This window comes from Trachurus japonicus, chromosome 3, assembly GCF_045865225.1.
Source record: "Trachurus japonicus isolate A0001 chromosome 3, Traja_1.0".
Lineage (NCBI taxonomy): Eukaryota > Metazoa > Chordata > Actinopteri > Carangiformes > Carangidae > Trachurus > Trachurus japonicus.
Window position 1 is genome coordinate 6996745 of NC_140909.1, and position 17598 is coordinate 7014342.

Sequence of the window (17598 nt, forward strand, 5' to 3'; positions counted from 1 at the left end):
TAAATCTGAGGGTTTATCAGAAATGATAAAGCCAATATTAAAAAAACAAAACAATGCAAGTGTAAGTTTTAAAAGGTTCAGTGTGAATTTAATCCAGCCTGTGTGAACCAAATGATGCAGCTGTGTGAAAACAGCTGGCTTCAGTATCAGTACAGTCACTGAGAGTTGTGCTATGATATCAGTTTGCAGCGTCAGGTGCTGATGTAAAACACAGCTCTTTGTCTTGTGATGTGTTTTGGTGCATTACCCCGACCTCTCCAGCTCTGCCGTCAAAGAGTTAATGACGCTCGTGTTCACATTCATTAGTTGCAAACAGTTTGTGTGCTCATGCACAACACTGCTTTCAATAAGTGGTTTTCTCCCTCCTCACCTGTTGTTTGATAAATTTGTCTAATATCAGAAAATGGCCTTAGAAGCACTTAACGGACGCACTTAACTTAGGACAAGAACCGTTTTCACCATATTCCTCTAAATATAATCTTCTTAGCTGGGAAAACCTCATCAAATGCAAATATGTTTGCTTAGTTTATAAGATTATGTGCAGTTTAGCTCCTCCTCCTCTGTCCGACTTCATCAGCTTCAAATCTACTGCAAACAGAGCTACAAGAGGAGCAGCTGTGGAAGTTATCCCAGCTGAGTTTTCACATCAGTGATATATTGTACCACAACCAATGAGTGTCTCTCTCCTATCATTCATTTAAAGGGATAGTTCAACATTTTGGCAAATTGGCCCATTGCATTAGCCTAGAAATCTAGATGCACCCTAGCGGTAGCAAATATATTTGCTCCGTAGGTGGGTCTAGAAACGAGCCATAGGAACTTTTTGAGTCTCGAACACCGATTGTGTTCACCAATCACAGCGCTCTATCTGTTTAGAGAGTCGTTGGGCGGGCTTAACGCGATGGCGACATACATTTTAATTGGCTTGTCAGGCTAACGTCATCCTGCTCTTTGCTCTGATTGGTCGTAGCGCTACCCTATTGCGTGCAGAGGCAGTTTGAAAGACAGCCTTCATCCCGCCCCCTGGATTGAGCCGAGGTCTACCGGTCGTTTCCAGACTAGACATTTAAGTGATATAGTCTGGCTTGTCAGGCTACTATTGCATGACTTTACCTTGAAAACAACTCTGTCTGGTAACGTTCTGTTATTATCTCATAGCGTGGTGAATGTGCAGGTCACAACTTGTCCGCCAGAGCGTTTTGGAGTTGTTGGATTGTGTATTTGATGAGTTTGATGAGGGAAACCAAGAAATCCCATAATGAGCCTCCGTAGCGTAGCTCTGAGCAGCTCGCGGCTCTGCTCCGCCGTTCTAAAAATAGCTTGCACCGACAATTAAAGGTAACGAACCTACTGCTATGACTATAGGGACTATGGCAATGGGCCAATTTGCCAAAATGTTGAACTATCCCTTTAAGAAATGGCTCATTGAGAACCAACAATGTCAACACTGATTGTTTTTATCCACTTTTACCATGAGGTGTCACTGGAATCGAATTAATACAACAGTGATGGAGCCACTGGGATGCACTGATGAAAATACTGCAATATGTATCTATTTGCAGTTTTAGCAGCCACAGTGTGTGGTAACAAAAACAGATGTCGACTTCTGTGCAATGTGTTTGTCTGAGCCTAGCACTCGCCACCATAGTTTATCAAAAATGCATTAAAAAACAAGGCAATGGCACTTTTCCGGCTTTATTTGACAGTGGATCAGTATGAAATATCGCAGGGAATAGAGGAACACGGAGGAGCAGCCACAGCGAGCTGTTAAATGAAGAGCTGCAGGCGACAGGATGCACATCTCCAACTTCTCAGTGAGGTAACCAACTTTCACTGAGCCCTGCTGTTTGCCGACTCATGCAGCTTAAAATCAGATCACAGTTGCTCGCAGAGTGAAGGGAGAAGGTGAATTACTGCCTGACTACTTTATTAACACAATTATAGTTGGTTTGCTGCTCCCAGAATTTAGTCACTTTTAATATTTAACAGCATTTTCTGTTGCCATCGCTAACTACGATGTTGACAAATCAGCCGAGTCTGAAGATTTTCCAGACTGCATCAGGCAAAGGGACTTGGGACTTAATTAATCCTCCAATATAAACCTCATACAGTATTGATATTTTATTTGCAGCCACACTTTCTTCCCCTCTGCTGCTGCTGCTGCTGCCTCCCAGTGATTGCTGTCATTCTTTTAAATTCGGCGACACACAGACTTGTTAATCTGAAGAAGCCTCGATTCATTTCAAATCGCTCTGACCGGTGTTTGGCAGCCGTCATTCACCTTGAGCTTTCAAGGCCCTGCAGGAAGTGTATGAGCCGTTGAACCATTAGCAGCTTTTTTTTTCTCTTTCTTTCTCCCTCCGGTCCATTCAGCTGCTGCTGCACCGAGAGCAAAGAGGAGGAAGGAGAAGAAGAATGAGCGAGAGAGCAAATATCCACAAACAGCTTCACAGGGGTGATTAGGCTGTTGGTATTTGGATCTCCTTTGCCAGTGTGTTGTTTACTGATGTGGATCCACACCGTTCTCTCTGAGGTGTAGTGACAGAGCGGTGGATCTTATAGTGTCTGTGGATGTAGGAACAACAGATGTGGATGCCTGTTCCTGCCAGATGTGGTAGAGGACAAAAGCCTCGACACAGTGTAATTTAAAGCCTTGGAATGGGCCTCAGTGGCTCCTGTACGGGACTTTGAATTAGTGTGGAGCATCACAGTCTGTGTGCTGGGAACTACTGCACTACATTTCATTACACAGCTCTTGTTGTTAGTTAATTTGCAGATTGAGATTTTACATACAAAACACATGATCAACCTACAAGTAGGACACATTCCTGTAGAATAGTCAGTAATAATAATAACAATAATAATTGTATTTATAGAGCGGCTTTCAAGCTAAAACACAAAGTGCACAAATAAACAAAGCATGCGTGTGCATAACAACATAAAAGTGCATACATGTAAGTAAATAATGCACATACACATGCAAACACACATATTTACACTCATGCTCAAATGAAAGAAGCAGCATAGTTAGTTGTTAGAAAACAACATTGTACATGAATTAGATATAATAAAACTGCTGGTATGTTAAAGGGATAGTTCAGCTTTTTTGAAGTGGGGTTGTATGAGCTACAAATACCCATTAAGTACACTAGATGCAGTAGAAAGGTCCTGAGTACTGAGTGAGTTGGGTAGTTCCAGACAAACAAACTTTTTTTACGACCAGCTGATGCATTGTAAATCTTTACTTTGGACCGTAGTCTTGAACTGCTGTATTATTTTGAGACGGGACTCCTCGTAGGCTGCGAAAATACGCTGATTAATCGTCCTTCATTGACAACAGTGTACTGCCTGTGTGTTGGCGCAGCACGATGCGCCGGTGTTTCTCAGTGGGGGGAGCAGAGAACTTTCTACTGCATCTATTGTACTTAATGGGCATTTGTAGCTCATACAACCCCACTTCAAAAAAGCTGAACTATCCCTTTAAGGCATTGCATTGCTTTTACTTGTGTATTGTTGTCAGTACTTCTGAAGATGAATAAGAAAAATAAACCCTCCTTTCTTCACTGCCCCTAACGCACAACTACAACCATCCCCGTTAACAACAGTAACAACGACTTGTGGTTTTCCGGCCAATTTACACTTTCTCCGTCGGCATTAGATAAAATGGGCGCACGACTATCAGCGCTCACCTTGATGCATTTTAAATTGCACTGGAAATTGTGAGCTCTCCTCTGCTCATACTTTTGAAAGTAAGAGGCTGGTATTTTACATTCAATGAGAAATTGCAGCACTGCTGAGCATAGCACTGACAAATTACATGTTAATATCTGGCTTAAATATCTCAACACAAAAGTGCTGCAGCATGCTCCTCCAAGCCTTATTGTAATCTGTGTGCGCTCCTTCTGGCTCCGTCGCTGGGCTGGATAGATGCCTTGTTATGAAACAGTGGTATTGGGAGAGGAAGTCCAATCATCTCTCAAGTGTTTACTTTAAACCTGACATCCTCGCTGCCTCGGCTATTTGATAGCCTGGGAATAAGGGTGTTGCCCTAGGCTTGTAGATTTGTTTATGCATGTTTACAGAACTCTTCATAAATTCATAATCATCCTCGCTGTGGTTTTTCCTCTGCATCTCCAAGAGGCAGGTGTTGAAATGTGGACAGACTCTGTCAGTGGATGAAGATGGCAAAGATGACTAAGCCTCTTAAGTTTTGCGCCAGAGAGGAAAATCATCAGAGTGATGATTTTGATAATCTGCGTTGGACCGAAACCAGAAAATCAGTACATGCAATTCTGCAGGAAATCTATTTGTGTGTAAAACTTTCAGACAGATGGAGAAGAAGCGGTATTTATACATTGTAAGGAAAAGACACCAGAACGTTATTCTGGATGCAAGCGTGTTGATTACTGTAATCATAAAAGCTCTGATGAGTCTTTTATTGTCTGCCCTGCTCTTACCACATCTGTTTAATCCTGGACATTACTGCCCTTGTGGGACATTAACATCTTTAAAAATTCCCTCTTTTTCGGTGACCATCTGCTTTTATGAGGCCATTGTACCTCCTAGATAGCCAACTTTTCCATTTGTCCTTATTACCGTCCATAAAGCTCAAATATTTAGGAGATGTTATAAAAGTCCCATTGCTATTTGAGGACCTCTGATATCTATTTGGCATTAACAGTGGGGCCTGATGCAGTAGCTCACACAGAGCCACTTAGCTTTGCAGGGGAAATTATTGGTACAATATAACACACTCTTTTACAACCCAAGTAATGGATTTCTGTGAATGTGATGTAGGTGTTGTTTTGGGCATCGGTGTGAGGCGAAGTGCCAAACCACATCCTGGCACTAGCTTATGTGCATCAGCTTTAAAACAATGGAAATGTATATTGGGTTTGTGGACAGATGGTTTTTTGATGTAGCTTATGATGGTGAGGGTTGTGTTAAACATGCAGCAGTCAGTGTTAATTCATGTGCTTTGTTTATCCATATGTGCAACACCTGCAGGTATATTATAGAAATTTGCCATTGACCACCTGTTAACACCAAAGTGGCGTCATACCGTCACTTTTGAATGAATAAACTGCATGCATTCATTTTCACTCCTGCAGTTTTAGCACACTGTCTGTTCTCTTCATGTGCTGGGGTTTAGAGGAGCTCTGTGCCTTTTTAAGAGTGTGAGCTGTAATTTCCCCTAATTTCCCACATATTAATAATAAAAAAAGCATGAATGAACAAACATCCAGTGCTTCCCCTCTAAGCTGGGTCATTGTTAAAGAGGCCGTATGGGCCCATAAACCTAACGTATAAGAGGAATTACAAGTGTAATCAAGCGGAAAGCTCGAAGCTAAAAGAAAATTTAATTTCAACGAGTTCAACTCTGTCTCCAACAAAATATGTATCTCACTTTCACAATACTGTAAGCACCTTCCCCCGGAGCCATCCACATCCTAAATGCTTCACTGAGTGTATAAACAAGCACACGCACTTTAATCTGACAAACTGATTTTATCATGTTTTTTTTTTTTTTGTGTGTGTGTGTGTGGTCATGTTCGTATATTGATATGTCAACAAGATATTGATCTCCTGAGTCCTTGGTTGATTATGATTACATGCTACTCATTTACTTTGCCACATGCAATATGGAAGAAGAATAAATTGCAGCCTGCTTTATATTCAGGCTCTGCATTGCAGTCCCCAAATAAATACAAAAATAATAATGAAAAAGAAGAAAAAAGAAATCTATCCTATCTCCCTGACAACACCAAATAACACACATGCCTTCAAATATCACATATCATAAAACCTGGTGGAGGTGGAGCGGTTTCCTGCACTCCAGTTATTGGCAGGTTTGGGTTTTGGGTGACGTCATTGTGCCGTGTTTGCTGTTTCAAGTCAAACTTAACTTTTTCAACACCTATGTTTTCACCACAGTCACAGGCTTTGACACAGTGATAATAAACATTTCATTCATTCATTAAAGGACACTGAGTGTTGAGGGAACATAGAATTTTAAAAGAAATCTCAAAATCCTCACATGACACGAACACATTAGATTTAAACATTTAAGAGAAAATGATAAGCTGTTAGCCGCTCGAGTGCATTTACGCATTCTTTTATTTCCTCAAAAACCTTTTTATGAATCCGTCTTCATCAGAGCAAAACCCAAAACATCTCCTTATGACAGCGAAAGTACAGATTCCTGACACAAAATGCCCATTACCCACCGACCAGCCACCAGACCATATTAATTACAGCTGCCACCTTGTTCAAACAGCTCTGTCTGGCTAATTCCATAGTGTCTCACTGGCACAAGTCAATACAACTTCAAGGCTCAGGGCTTCCTAGTAATTGGAACAAACATGGCAGTAGTGATGTTTGGAGCTAAATCTTTGCCAGAGGCACTGTTGACTGCTGTTGTATTATCCTCTTTGTCGCAGCTCTGAGTGAAGGTACACAGTTCTAGATACACATACCGGCAAACCTTGTAATCCTGATTATGATAATCCTTTATGAAAATACCTTATGACAAACCGTCTGCCAAACTTTTGTCAGTCGATTGATTTATCTGATTCAGAGTCGGTGCATAAATAAATAAATAAACACGACTCTTTTACAGATAAGAGAGAACACAGTCCTCACTTTACTGTATACGGAGATCTTGATGTTTTATTTAATCACAGTGTCGTTGTGTCACTGTATTGTCGTCTTTATTGCCGTATTAACTCGAGGTTATTGCAGCAAACAGATGCTTGTTTGACTCTTGTTGAGTTTAGGCATTAAACTGCACATGTTGTGTTATGTTGTCTTGCCTGAAGTATTTTCTGTCCTTTTGAGCTTAAGTGAACAGGCTGCTTTGAAGTATCGGACTCTTTCCTGGATCCTCTCTGTGCCCAGCGACGAGCCAGAAGGACTTTGGTTTTGCTCAGTGACAACTCAGGCAGGTATTGCCTTCTAGCCTCCTAACCGCAGGCCTGCTTTGTTTCTCACTCAGCCAACCATGAACACTTTTGCACTGAGCACGCTCGACCTCCTCTACCTCCGGAGCCACTGAACTCATCTTGCCATAACATTTTGATGAAGGTGCTCTCGGGGAAAAAATAAATTCCTGCGTTTAGCCGTACAACTGAGCTATCGGCTCGATGCATAACTGTCTGGTGCGTAATTGGCTCTTACCATCTCATTGCTTTCCTTCCTCTTCAGTAGCAGTTTTGAAACAGCCAGTTTAGCATCTAAGGATGATGATGAAGGGAGAGAAAAAAGAAGTTTCAACTACAGTAGCACCGTCTTATTTATCACCACAGTAATTATTCATGTGAACTCACAATTGAAAGACAGATGGTTTGACTGCAAATAATTAAGTGGCATAATCAGTCGCGCAACTCATTATTGATACCTCAAAAGCTGCAGAAGTACAGAAGCAGATCTCAAAACAGTATGAGCAGTCTGTGACCTGCTAGTTAAATGATGTCATGAGCGTTCAGCAGCCGTCACTCAGCTGCCTCCGGGAACCAAAACAACAAGACTGACATCACTCACAGCTCCCCATGCAGTCCACTGTAAAGTGAGATTGCCATTTTCTAGTGCTGTTTGATGGTGGTGTGAGAATTATTATACCCTTTATAGTGGGCTCCTAGTATCCAGTAATCCATCATGGAAACTACTTTAGTACAGTACCAATGCAGTATATAGCATCATTGTGCTCATGCTGGAAGAACCTGCAGCTTAGTTTGGAGGTGTTGGTTTCAGAAACAGCTCTAGGCAAATGTATACGTATATGTGTGTACAGTATATATGTTTTGTATAATTTGTCTAAAAAGAAAAGATCCCTGTGTGCTCAATTGAGAGCTGGTATTCTTGGTCTTCATATCGAGACAGGCAGATATGTTGGCACAGCAGAAGATGATAGAATTTGTAATTTATGTGACATCCAAGAGGTGGAGAATGAAATTCATTTTGTGTCCTACTGTCCTTTCTATGACTATCTTGTAAAGTAGATCCAAATAACAAATTTGTGTGGTTGGACGATGCTGAGAAGCTAAAACTTCTTTTTCATTTGAATATTTTTGCATTTTCTTTATTTCTTGAAAAGGCCTCGGGCAATGAGACGAAGAGCGATATATAGTTGAGTACTGAAAGTAATCTTAAATTGTTTATTTATGTCACACCTGTGTGGCAGGTAACACCAACAGGAAGGACTGTCTAGTTTTTGTTTTTTGTATTTGTTATTGTGTCTTGTAATCTCATATGGGATGGGCCACAGTGGTGGAATGACACGAAAATAAAACATTAATTAATTCATTCATTGTGTACAGCCTGGCTGCATCTCAGATATTTCAGACTTGACTTCAGCCTCTAAAACAATCCAAGCAACGATCCAGATGACATATGCAGAGTGAGGGGAAAAACATAACGCTAATGCTGGTTTTTGTTTGCTTTTTAGTGAAAAATCTATATTACAGTTTCTCAAAATCAAAGTGACAGCTGAATCGAACGATGGCTGCTCTTCAGTGGCCGTTGTGTTGCATCTAAACAAAAGCTGTATTAAGCCCACCTGTGAAAAAGGCTGTTTGTGATTGGTCCTTTTCAGTGGCTACTTCTCCAGATGAATGTGCAAAGTGAAATGAAATTGCTGGCAGGTTCGTCTTGGGTTCACTCAGGAGAGAGGACAATTATGTCTAGGATGTAAAATTTTGACCAATTTTAAGTACTTATTCTATCCGTACTATCTAATCTATCTATCTATCAAAGGAAAAGCATGGACAGGACAGGACAGGACAGGATAAAAGCAAAAAGAAAAGAATGTACCAACAGGAACCTAGCCAAACAGAAGCACTTTGAAGGTCACTGTTATGGACAAATTTAAACAAAAAACAACTCTTACGTTGGATGTGTTGTCAGACTTGTATGGATGTTTTTTGTCTCTATATGTTCACACTGTGCTCCATCAGTTGAGATATGTTTTCTTAAAGAGGAACTAAGAGGATTTTTACCTTAATTAAACAGCTTTGGAGTAATTGTGATGGTTAAATGACTTGTTCCAGGGAGAATGGAGGCTCTCTGTCTTCCACCATAGTGTCTCTTGGCTGAAAACCAGCCTTGTAAGAATGGACCTGGTGTCCCAGCTCTCAACTTGTGAGAAGCCCTACAACACAAACACGCCCCGTAATCCATAATCTCTTGTTAACGTTACTCAGTAGACATCGCTCCCTTGATTGCCTTCTCGCTGGCTTTGTTGAAAACAAATGCACATGGCAAAGGGAGGAGGGTTAACGGTGAATGACAGTGAAAATATCCACTCTGAAACTGTAGGGGGAGCTCCATAGAGAAAAAAACAAAACAACCAAAACCGGACCTACATAGTTCCCCTTTAAGTTGCAGCATATTGTGCAACTTTAAATATTTAAACTTTACTCTTAAACTTGTCCTCAAAGTTCAACAGGACACAGTGAAGACGATGCACTCGAGACAAAAAACATTACAAACAGGAAGCATCATATTCTGCACAGCAGCTTTCATCTATGTTTTATACGCGGCCGCAGCGGTGGAGGGGATTGAGGATGTCGGGGCGGGCGGGGGCGAGAGTCGTGCTCCTCCTGTGTTATGATGATCAGAGTGTATTGCCTTGACGTGTCAGTCCAACTCTGTCCTGAAGTCAAGACGTAAGGCAAAGACGGCGGCCCGAGATTTCTTTGTTCCAGACGTGAAGGTTTTGCACTTACAGACAAATATAGCCTGAAAGACGGCGGGGATAAGAGCCAAGAAATAAAATGATTGAAATTTTTAATCTAGGGCTGAACAGCAGCGTTGAGCAGAGATGAGATGCAAACCAAGCGTCCCTTTGGGGAGAAGGATATGGATTATAGGATCCTGCTGCTGGTCCACAGAGACACAGGCAATCACTCAACTGTTTGATATCTTCTTGTAGGTTGTGCCTCACACTACTGTATGCTTTTTTTTTCTTTTTTTTTACTCACCCCAAAGAATATGTAATGACTATGATCAATGTTTTTATCTGCGGCACCTCTTAAAGAGCACACACCCTCATTTTCTGCTGTTGCAATGCCAACCCCCTGAGAGTCTTTGTGTTGCATTGCCGGCCCTGCAGCCTGGTACGAGAGATTGCATGTGTTTCAGGTTATAGATCCCAGTGGCATAATGAAATACGTTGCTTACTGAATGCAAGAGGAGCTGCCCCTGTATGTATGTATGTATGTATGTGTGTGATATAATGATATTTTCTATGAGCTTCATGTTTAACTACTTCTAAATGCATGCCAGTGGTTTGACAAATGTGAAGACACTTTTCTTTCCCTTTTGTAATTACATCCAGGTTTTGAGAAAAAGATTTCTTTCTATGTGGCCTGCACACACTTTCATCGGGTGAAACTGGGCACAGATGGCTCTGATGTAATCTCCTCAATCTGCTATTAATCACAGTGAACACAAAGGAGGAAAAAGACTGCAGTAAAGGTCACAGAGAGGTGGATTCTGCTTCTTTTTTTTTTAAATGTAGGAATTTTTGATAACTGTAAGAGACCTAGGGGATTATCAAAGTCTGCCAGTGTAAGTGTATTTAGTAATCTCCCTTTACCTTTACCAGGCTGACCCTTAACAATTTATAGTGGTGCCGGTCCAACAAGGGGCTATCTCCCTTCCAGTTATTACACACACAATCTCAATCTCAGCAGGTGTGTCCAGGGATTAAACAGTGCTGGAGGCAGCTGGATCATAACTCCAGTAGACACGGTTCAGGTGCAGCTTAGTCCCAAACATGTCTGTCTCCATGCAGCCACGGGCGCCTGCTGCATCCAGCAAACAGGGTTTTTCACTTTCACTCCTACACTCCGGGTCGATCAGAAGAGCTCAAGAAAGCCGAGGTATTCAGAGTAAACCTGAGAGCTTGTTGTTGAAGTCCACTGCACAAAACCTGGTTACTCTCAAATCCAACATGAAGCTGGTGATGATGATGTTTCCAGTCTCTTTTATTTGAACAAACGTTTCTACTTACTCAGATTTGAATTTAGTCTTTTCACATTTTATGTTAAACTGAACTTTAAAGGGATAGTTCAACAATTTGGCAAATTAGCCCATTACCATATTCCCTATAGTTTTAGGAGTAGGTTCGTTACCTTTAATTGTCGGTGCAAGCTATTTAGAACAGCGGAGCAGAGCCGCAAGCTGCTCAGAGCTACGCTACGGAGGCTAATGGGATTTCTTGGTTTCCCTCATCAAACTCGTCAAATACACAATCCAACAACTCCAAAACGCTCTGGTGGACAAGTTGTGACCTGCACATTCACCACGCTATGAGATAATAACAGAACATAAATGCAGAGACTGCTTGCCGAGAAACTGCCCCTGAAGGCAACGGGCATCAGCGGTTTTGCATGAATTTACCCCTAAAACAACTCTGTCTAGTAATGTTCTGTTATTATCTCATAACGTGGTGAATGTGCAGCTCACAACTTGTCCACCAGAGCGTTTTGGAGTTGTTGGATTGTGTATTTGATGAGTTTGATGAGGGAAACCAAGAAATCCCATGAGCCTCCGTAGCGTAGCTCTGAGCAGCTCGCAGCTCTGCTCCACCGTTCTAAAAATAGCTTGCACCGACAATTAAAGGTAACAAACCTCCTCCTAAAACTATAGGGAATATGGCAATATGGCCAAAACGTTGAACTATCCCTTTAAAGGAAACAGACCCGTCTCCATGGCTCATTCTTAGAGCTGGCATATGAACTACATTGTGGGGGAGGGGCACAATTATTAGACAATTAAATGGCATTTTTATAATGCTATGCTACTGATAGTTGTATTTGGCAGAACTGACACACAACTACTGAGGCTGCAAACGTCCTGATCAAACCGGAGCAATTTAGATGTTTCAAAAGTTACAACATGGAAAGCCAGACCAAAACCAGACCGTTCACAAATGTGCAGATATTTGCAAGGTTCTGTAAACTTGTTGTTATAACTTAGACAATGAAAAGATACTATGTAGAGGCTACAGTCCTCAATGCAGGCGGTTCGAATCCCGCATCGGGCAGGCCTTTCCTGCATGTCATTCCCCCTCTCTCTGCCTCCCCCTTTCCTGTCTATCTCACTATGTACTATCAAATAAAGGAAAAAAAGCCAAAAAATATACTTAAAAAAAAAAAAAGATACTATAGCAAATTAGATACTACAGCCTACGATGGATGCAATTCCATCAAGACATATGGCCGAAGAATGTAACGATGAGTGCAAAGCTGCACCGCTACCTGAACGTACCACGGCGTTTTAATATCACACAGTCGTAATATACAACAGAATCAACATTAGACAACAGCAGCAGATCATTCTCTAAAACTACCGATTATAGACACAAACACACACACACACACACATATAATCATCTGAATTTACTGTGAATGGAGCTCTCTCTCTCTCTCTCTCTCTCTCTCTCTCTCTCTCTCTCTCTCTCTCTCTCGTTACATTAACTTCCGTTTTTAGTACTCCTGAAAAACAGCATTCATTTTCGGTTTTATTGTCTTCACCTCTAAGAAATATGAAGACGGTATCTATTACTGGATGTTTACGGGAAATAAAAAAAAATGTATAAGGGATTGAAACAACACATTTTCAAACTATATCTGGGAGCCAGTGGGTGGGCGGGGCTAAAGGCACAGCCACGGGCCTGAAAGGAAATTAAATGGCACAAGTTTCACACATGATGGAGCGAAAACAAGAAAGCTGCAGTGATATCTAATTGCAGTTAGATATCGTTGTTCGCAGTAATTTTATTTACAGATCTTCCAAACAAATGCATTTTGATAGAAACAGCTTTGAGCAGCTGTTCCTTCACAGAAGCTGCAGCTGAAGCGATGAGGACAGAGGCCACGGAAATACAGGAAAAGAGCCTTAATGTGAAGAAATTATGGTGATAACAGCCCACTGATTAAAAAAGAGATGCTGGATGAACTAATCACATTCAGGTTCACAGGAAATTAACATCAAAATTGCATCTCGGCGACAGACGTCCTGACTGAATTTGAATTCTGCCATCCACCTTTTCTTTTAAATAAATTAGACACCTTTGCTTCCTGCACGTTATTTATTCATACATGTTTTTTTCTCCCCCCCCCCCCCCCCCTCCCCCCCCGTCTGACTTCATGTGGCTTGAGGAGCACACGCAATCTGTGTCATGTCTCCTTCGCTATTCGCTTTAGCCACGGAGCATTTTTTTTGCATCTGTAATTCTCTGATCCAGATGTTTTAAGACACCTCAGCGCTCCTCCTCCTCCTCCTCCCCCTCCTCCTCCTCCTCCTCCTCCTCCCCCTCCTCCTCCTCCTCCTCCTCCTCGTTGTGAATGCACACACTCAGCAGAATTTCCAGACATGAGTGACTTCACCTTGATGCACTAGTTTGATTAAATGATATGTCGGTGATTGAGATGTGAGTGTGTTGTACTCACTCAACCTGCCGCCATGGTCAGAGTCGTTAGCTCTGACAGGCTGGACCCAGACTAAAGAGTCAGGAGCCCTTGAGCTGAACTGGGGCCTATTACCGGGCTATAACAACAACAACAACCCGCTTTAAAACAAGGATTAATGCCGCGTATTGAAACGTTATAGGGGCGCACGTCTTGCACTGATGTATAGTCCTGATAAGCTGCACATGTAATATGCAGGTTTAAAGCTGCAGCCATGGAGCGTGTTCATGTTCATGTGCCCGTGTGGCTGTGCTGTGGTGAATCATGTTTCGTCCACAGCACAAATCCTACTTTAACCCCCCGGGGGGAAGTTCATTTATATTCTTACAAATGAATTATACCTTCACCTTTGTGCGAGTTCAGAATATTGAGCATCTTTTAGAGGAGGAGGAGGAGGAGGAGGAGGAGGAGGAGGAGGAGAGATAATATGTTGGGTTTTATTCAGATTCACAGAGTGTTGAGTTTGCTTTTCTGATGCTGCTCACGTGTTTCTCACTGGAGGAAGATGTTCACTGTAAGAAACTGTAACTACAATATAGAAATACTCCATCACGCAAAATATTGGCTTACTTGAATTGAAAGTAAACATATTTTTTCGTATATGACATCTACTGTATATGACTTATAGACATCAGTTTGAGATACTTTACAAAGATGTTCCTTAAAGCAGAAGTAAGTGATATATTTGTGTTAATATGAGTCTTAAATAGTTATATCTTCCTACAGCAATCACTTACATAGAGTGTTTGGACCGAAACACGGGTCTGTCAGTCACTCTGCTCTGCTCTGAGCCGAGGAGAAAACATTTATTGTATCCTACAGCTTTTATCCAATGAGGAGAGAGAACGGCATGCAGGGCTGTGTGTGCAGCCAAGGGACGCCGTGAATGTGGCAACGTAGGGACGAGGACTGTTATGGTGCGTTCAAGGAAACTCGTATTTTTCCGACCGTGAAGTGGTACCAGTTCGATCTGGTACGAGTTCACCGGTCGGAAGTTACGAGTGGCCGTTATAGTGACTTTCACAGGTAAAACAGGTCGGAGAAACACGAGTGGGTTGCCTGGAACGCTACAAAGTCATAAGTTGTGACTTGAAGCTGTAATTTACGATTTCAAAAGCCTGCCTGGAACGCAGCATTAGCGAAAACGACCGGACCACTTACTTCTGCTTTAAAGGTTTTCCACGTGGGTCGACATGTCATTTGCAAAAACAATTTTGGTGACAATTTGTGGTTTCAACAGTTTTATAACTGATGTTCTGTTTGTTCGTTTGTTTTCCTTTTTAATCTTTTACTGGATGTGTCATGAGTGAGTGTGTGTGTACATGTACGTCTAAAACTGTCATATTTATGTATATTTATTGTCTAAGGCAGCTTTTACCATGCACTCGAGTCCACAACAAATTTACAATAAAGTTTTATTCTATAACAGGAAGAATTAAAAAGCAAGAGTGAAATGGACAGATTGTGAAACGACAAGTGACATCGACCTGTGATCTCTGTGCTCAGGTTCAAACCTGAAAGTTTGAAACTGTTACTGAAACATAAAGTTGTCTGAACTTGTATGATGTTGTATTGTTACATGATTTTCAAGGGAGCCTGAGTTTGAAAAAGGTTAGGAGCTGCTGAGACAGATAAATCTAAATGGTTTTATGCAAGACTAACGTTTTTTCTAATTTAAGCCACTCACATCTGTGTCCACATTTTTTTGGTGCTTTGTTTGTGAACTATTGGAGAGTTTCACCAGTGTTCGAAGCTTAGAACTATAGTGAAACATGTCTAACACGTTCATTTGTTAAAAATAAATTGTAATTCCAAACCTTATCATGCGTTTTATGTCACAATGAACCTTTACCTTCACCACATCTCTAACATAAATATAGTAAAATGAGTAAAAAGTAAAATATTTCTCTCTTAAATGCAGTGGAGTAGAATAAGGGGAAGTACAGGAACTTGTCTGCTGCTTAGTTACTTCCCACCGCTGGTACTTATTCTCATTTTATCTTAACATGACAGCAGGATAAATGAAAATACTTATAGGCTTTACCCTCTGTCTCCTTGTCTCCGTGCACAGCTACACCCTCCGCGTGGTCGGGAACGGGATCAAAGCCCAGAGTGCCAACCCTGAAGTCAAAGTGAAGGAGGCGGACCCAGTGATCAATCAAATCATTGACAAACTGAAACACATCAATCAGGTGAGACTCCCTGCTGCTCTGTACATATTTGCCATATGTACAAGGTGCAATTTCCTCGTTTATCGGAGCGCTGACGTTGTTTTAATTCTATATATTTTCATCCCTCGCTCTGTCAGACATATGGTGAACGTCTCCGGAGGCAGTCGGCTAATTCTCTGTTCTTCTTTGTCAGCCTGTGCAACATAAAGTATCTCCTGTCAGCTTTTGGCTTGTTCCTTAAGGAAGGCCGAGCGCTGCCTTGTAAAGAAACGACTGCTCACAAAGCTGAAGCTCTTCACACTTTTACCTCTGAAATAATCCTTGACAAAATAATTCATTTATATCCTCTATTACCAGTAAGTACCGGCTAATAGAAAACTAGTCTCAAATGCTAAATCATCTCCAGGCAATGAAAAACAAAATCAATCATTACACATTTAGAAACCCATTTGATCTGGTTTGTGTGTCTTTATATTTACAAAAATCCTTTTTCTGCTTTTTGTCAAAATCAATGTAGCTGTTCTATCAGCCCGTCCGCTTCGATTCACATTTTGCGCTGCTGTGGATCCTTTCAGAGCTGTTTATCTCTCAGGATGATGAGATTAGGGCAGTTTAGAGGAGCTGCTTTCTCTGCTGCAGCTCCAACAACAGCTGCCGTAGCCACCTCTGTTGTTTCACTGCAGCAGCAGCAGCAGCAGCTTCCTGCATCTGTTGCTCAGGTTCCCCAAGAGGCAGGCTGAAGGCCAGGTCATCTCTCTTGACCCCACACTGACACCCCCTTCCTGACTAATTCACACCATCTGTGGGATGTCAGAACGCATAAATCTATATCATAACCGTTAGAGAGCTCCTGAGCTGCCTTGTTGACATTCACTGCATGCACCTTCACGGTTTGCATCTTAAATGTACTTCTTTGAACGTCCTTGTGCTTCTGTGGATTTCTTTTTTTTTTTTTTTTTTCACCTGCAGAGACAGTTTTATGAGCTGGAATGATCAGAAACTGTTTCACTGCTTCTGCACATGATTTATTGTAGCCACTAAGAAACAGATCATGATCAGCAGCTGAGATGATGTAATCATAATTTGCTGAGTGTCATTTACATACTCTGCTCTTTTTCTCATCTGTTCATCTTGTTTATTTTGATTTAAAAGATCGTAAAAGCGTTCTCAGAGTGTGATGCAGTTCTGCACGATCACGTGTTTCTGGTTAAAACACAAGGCTAGAGCGGGACATGTCACTGATAATGATTAGTAGCTGATTGTATTGAATCAGAAGCTTCAGCTTCAGAATCAGCCTTTATTGTACAGCGAAATTACAGCAATCAACCCGTCCGTACAGCATACAATAAGACAGACATAACAGGATGACTGGGCGATAAGAGGGGGGAGGAAAAGGGGAGAAACAAGAGGAGAGTGTACGTTAAAGGAGAAATCCAGCCATTTTTGACCCTTAAATCGTTTTCCTGATGGTCTCCCAGTGTTGGGGGGAGCAAAAAACACAACTAAAATTGATGCAGGCAAACCGGAGTTACACCATGGCTACCTGGCACCAGGGATAGCAACAACACTAACCCATGGGGGCAAAAATAAATGGTGGAACAGTGCAGTGGTAATGTCCGTAATATCTCATACCATTTATTTTTGTAAAAAAATCATCACAACAAGGAAAAAGTGTTTGTTTCTGTGGCGGGGAGAGCAGGCGCTCTGTGATCGGATAGTAATGTCTTTCCAGGATGTTTCAGTTCAGCTGTCTGAGGTGAGTGGCTACATGCAAAAACACAAAGTTTATACTGTTTCTACTCTACACTATATGAGTTCAGTGGTGTCTCCAGTGTCTTCCAGTCATGTACCATAGATATTTGATTGTTTTTTGAGTGTTTGTTGTGGTTGAAAGAATTGCCCCCATGGGTTACTGTTGTAGCTATCCCGAGCACCGGGTAGCCATGGTGTAACTC

At 41.6% G+C, this 17598-nt stretch overlaps 1 protein-coding gene across 2 annotated transcripts in view; it reads left to right on the plus strand.

The window, feature by feature from the left end:
- gpc5a (glypican 5a) overlaps positions 1 to 17598 on the plus strand; it is a 141084-nt gene that overhangs the window by 58729 nt on the left and 64757 nt on the right. For both annotated transcript variants that reach the window (XM_085806123.1, XM_085806122.1), the window contains exon 7: positions 15544 to 15664. In XM_085806123.1, coding sequence (XP_085662249.1) covers positions 15544 to 15664 — 121 coding nt within the window. The remainder of the gene's footprint in view (positions 1 to 15543; positions 15665 to 17598) is intronic.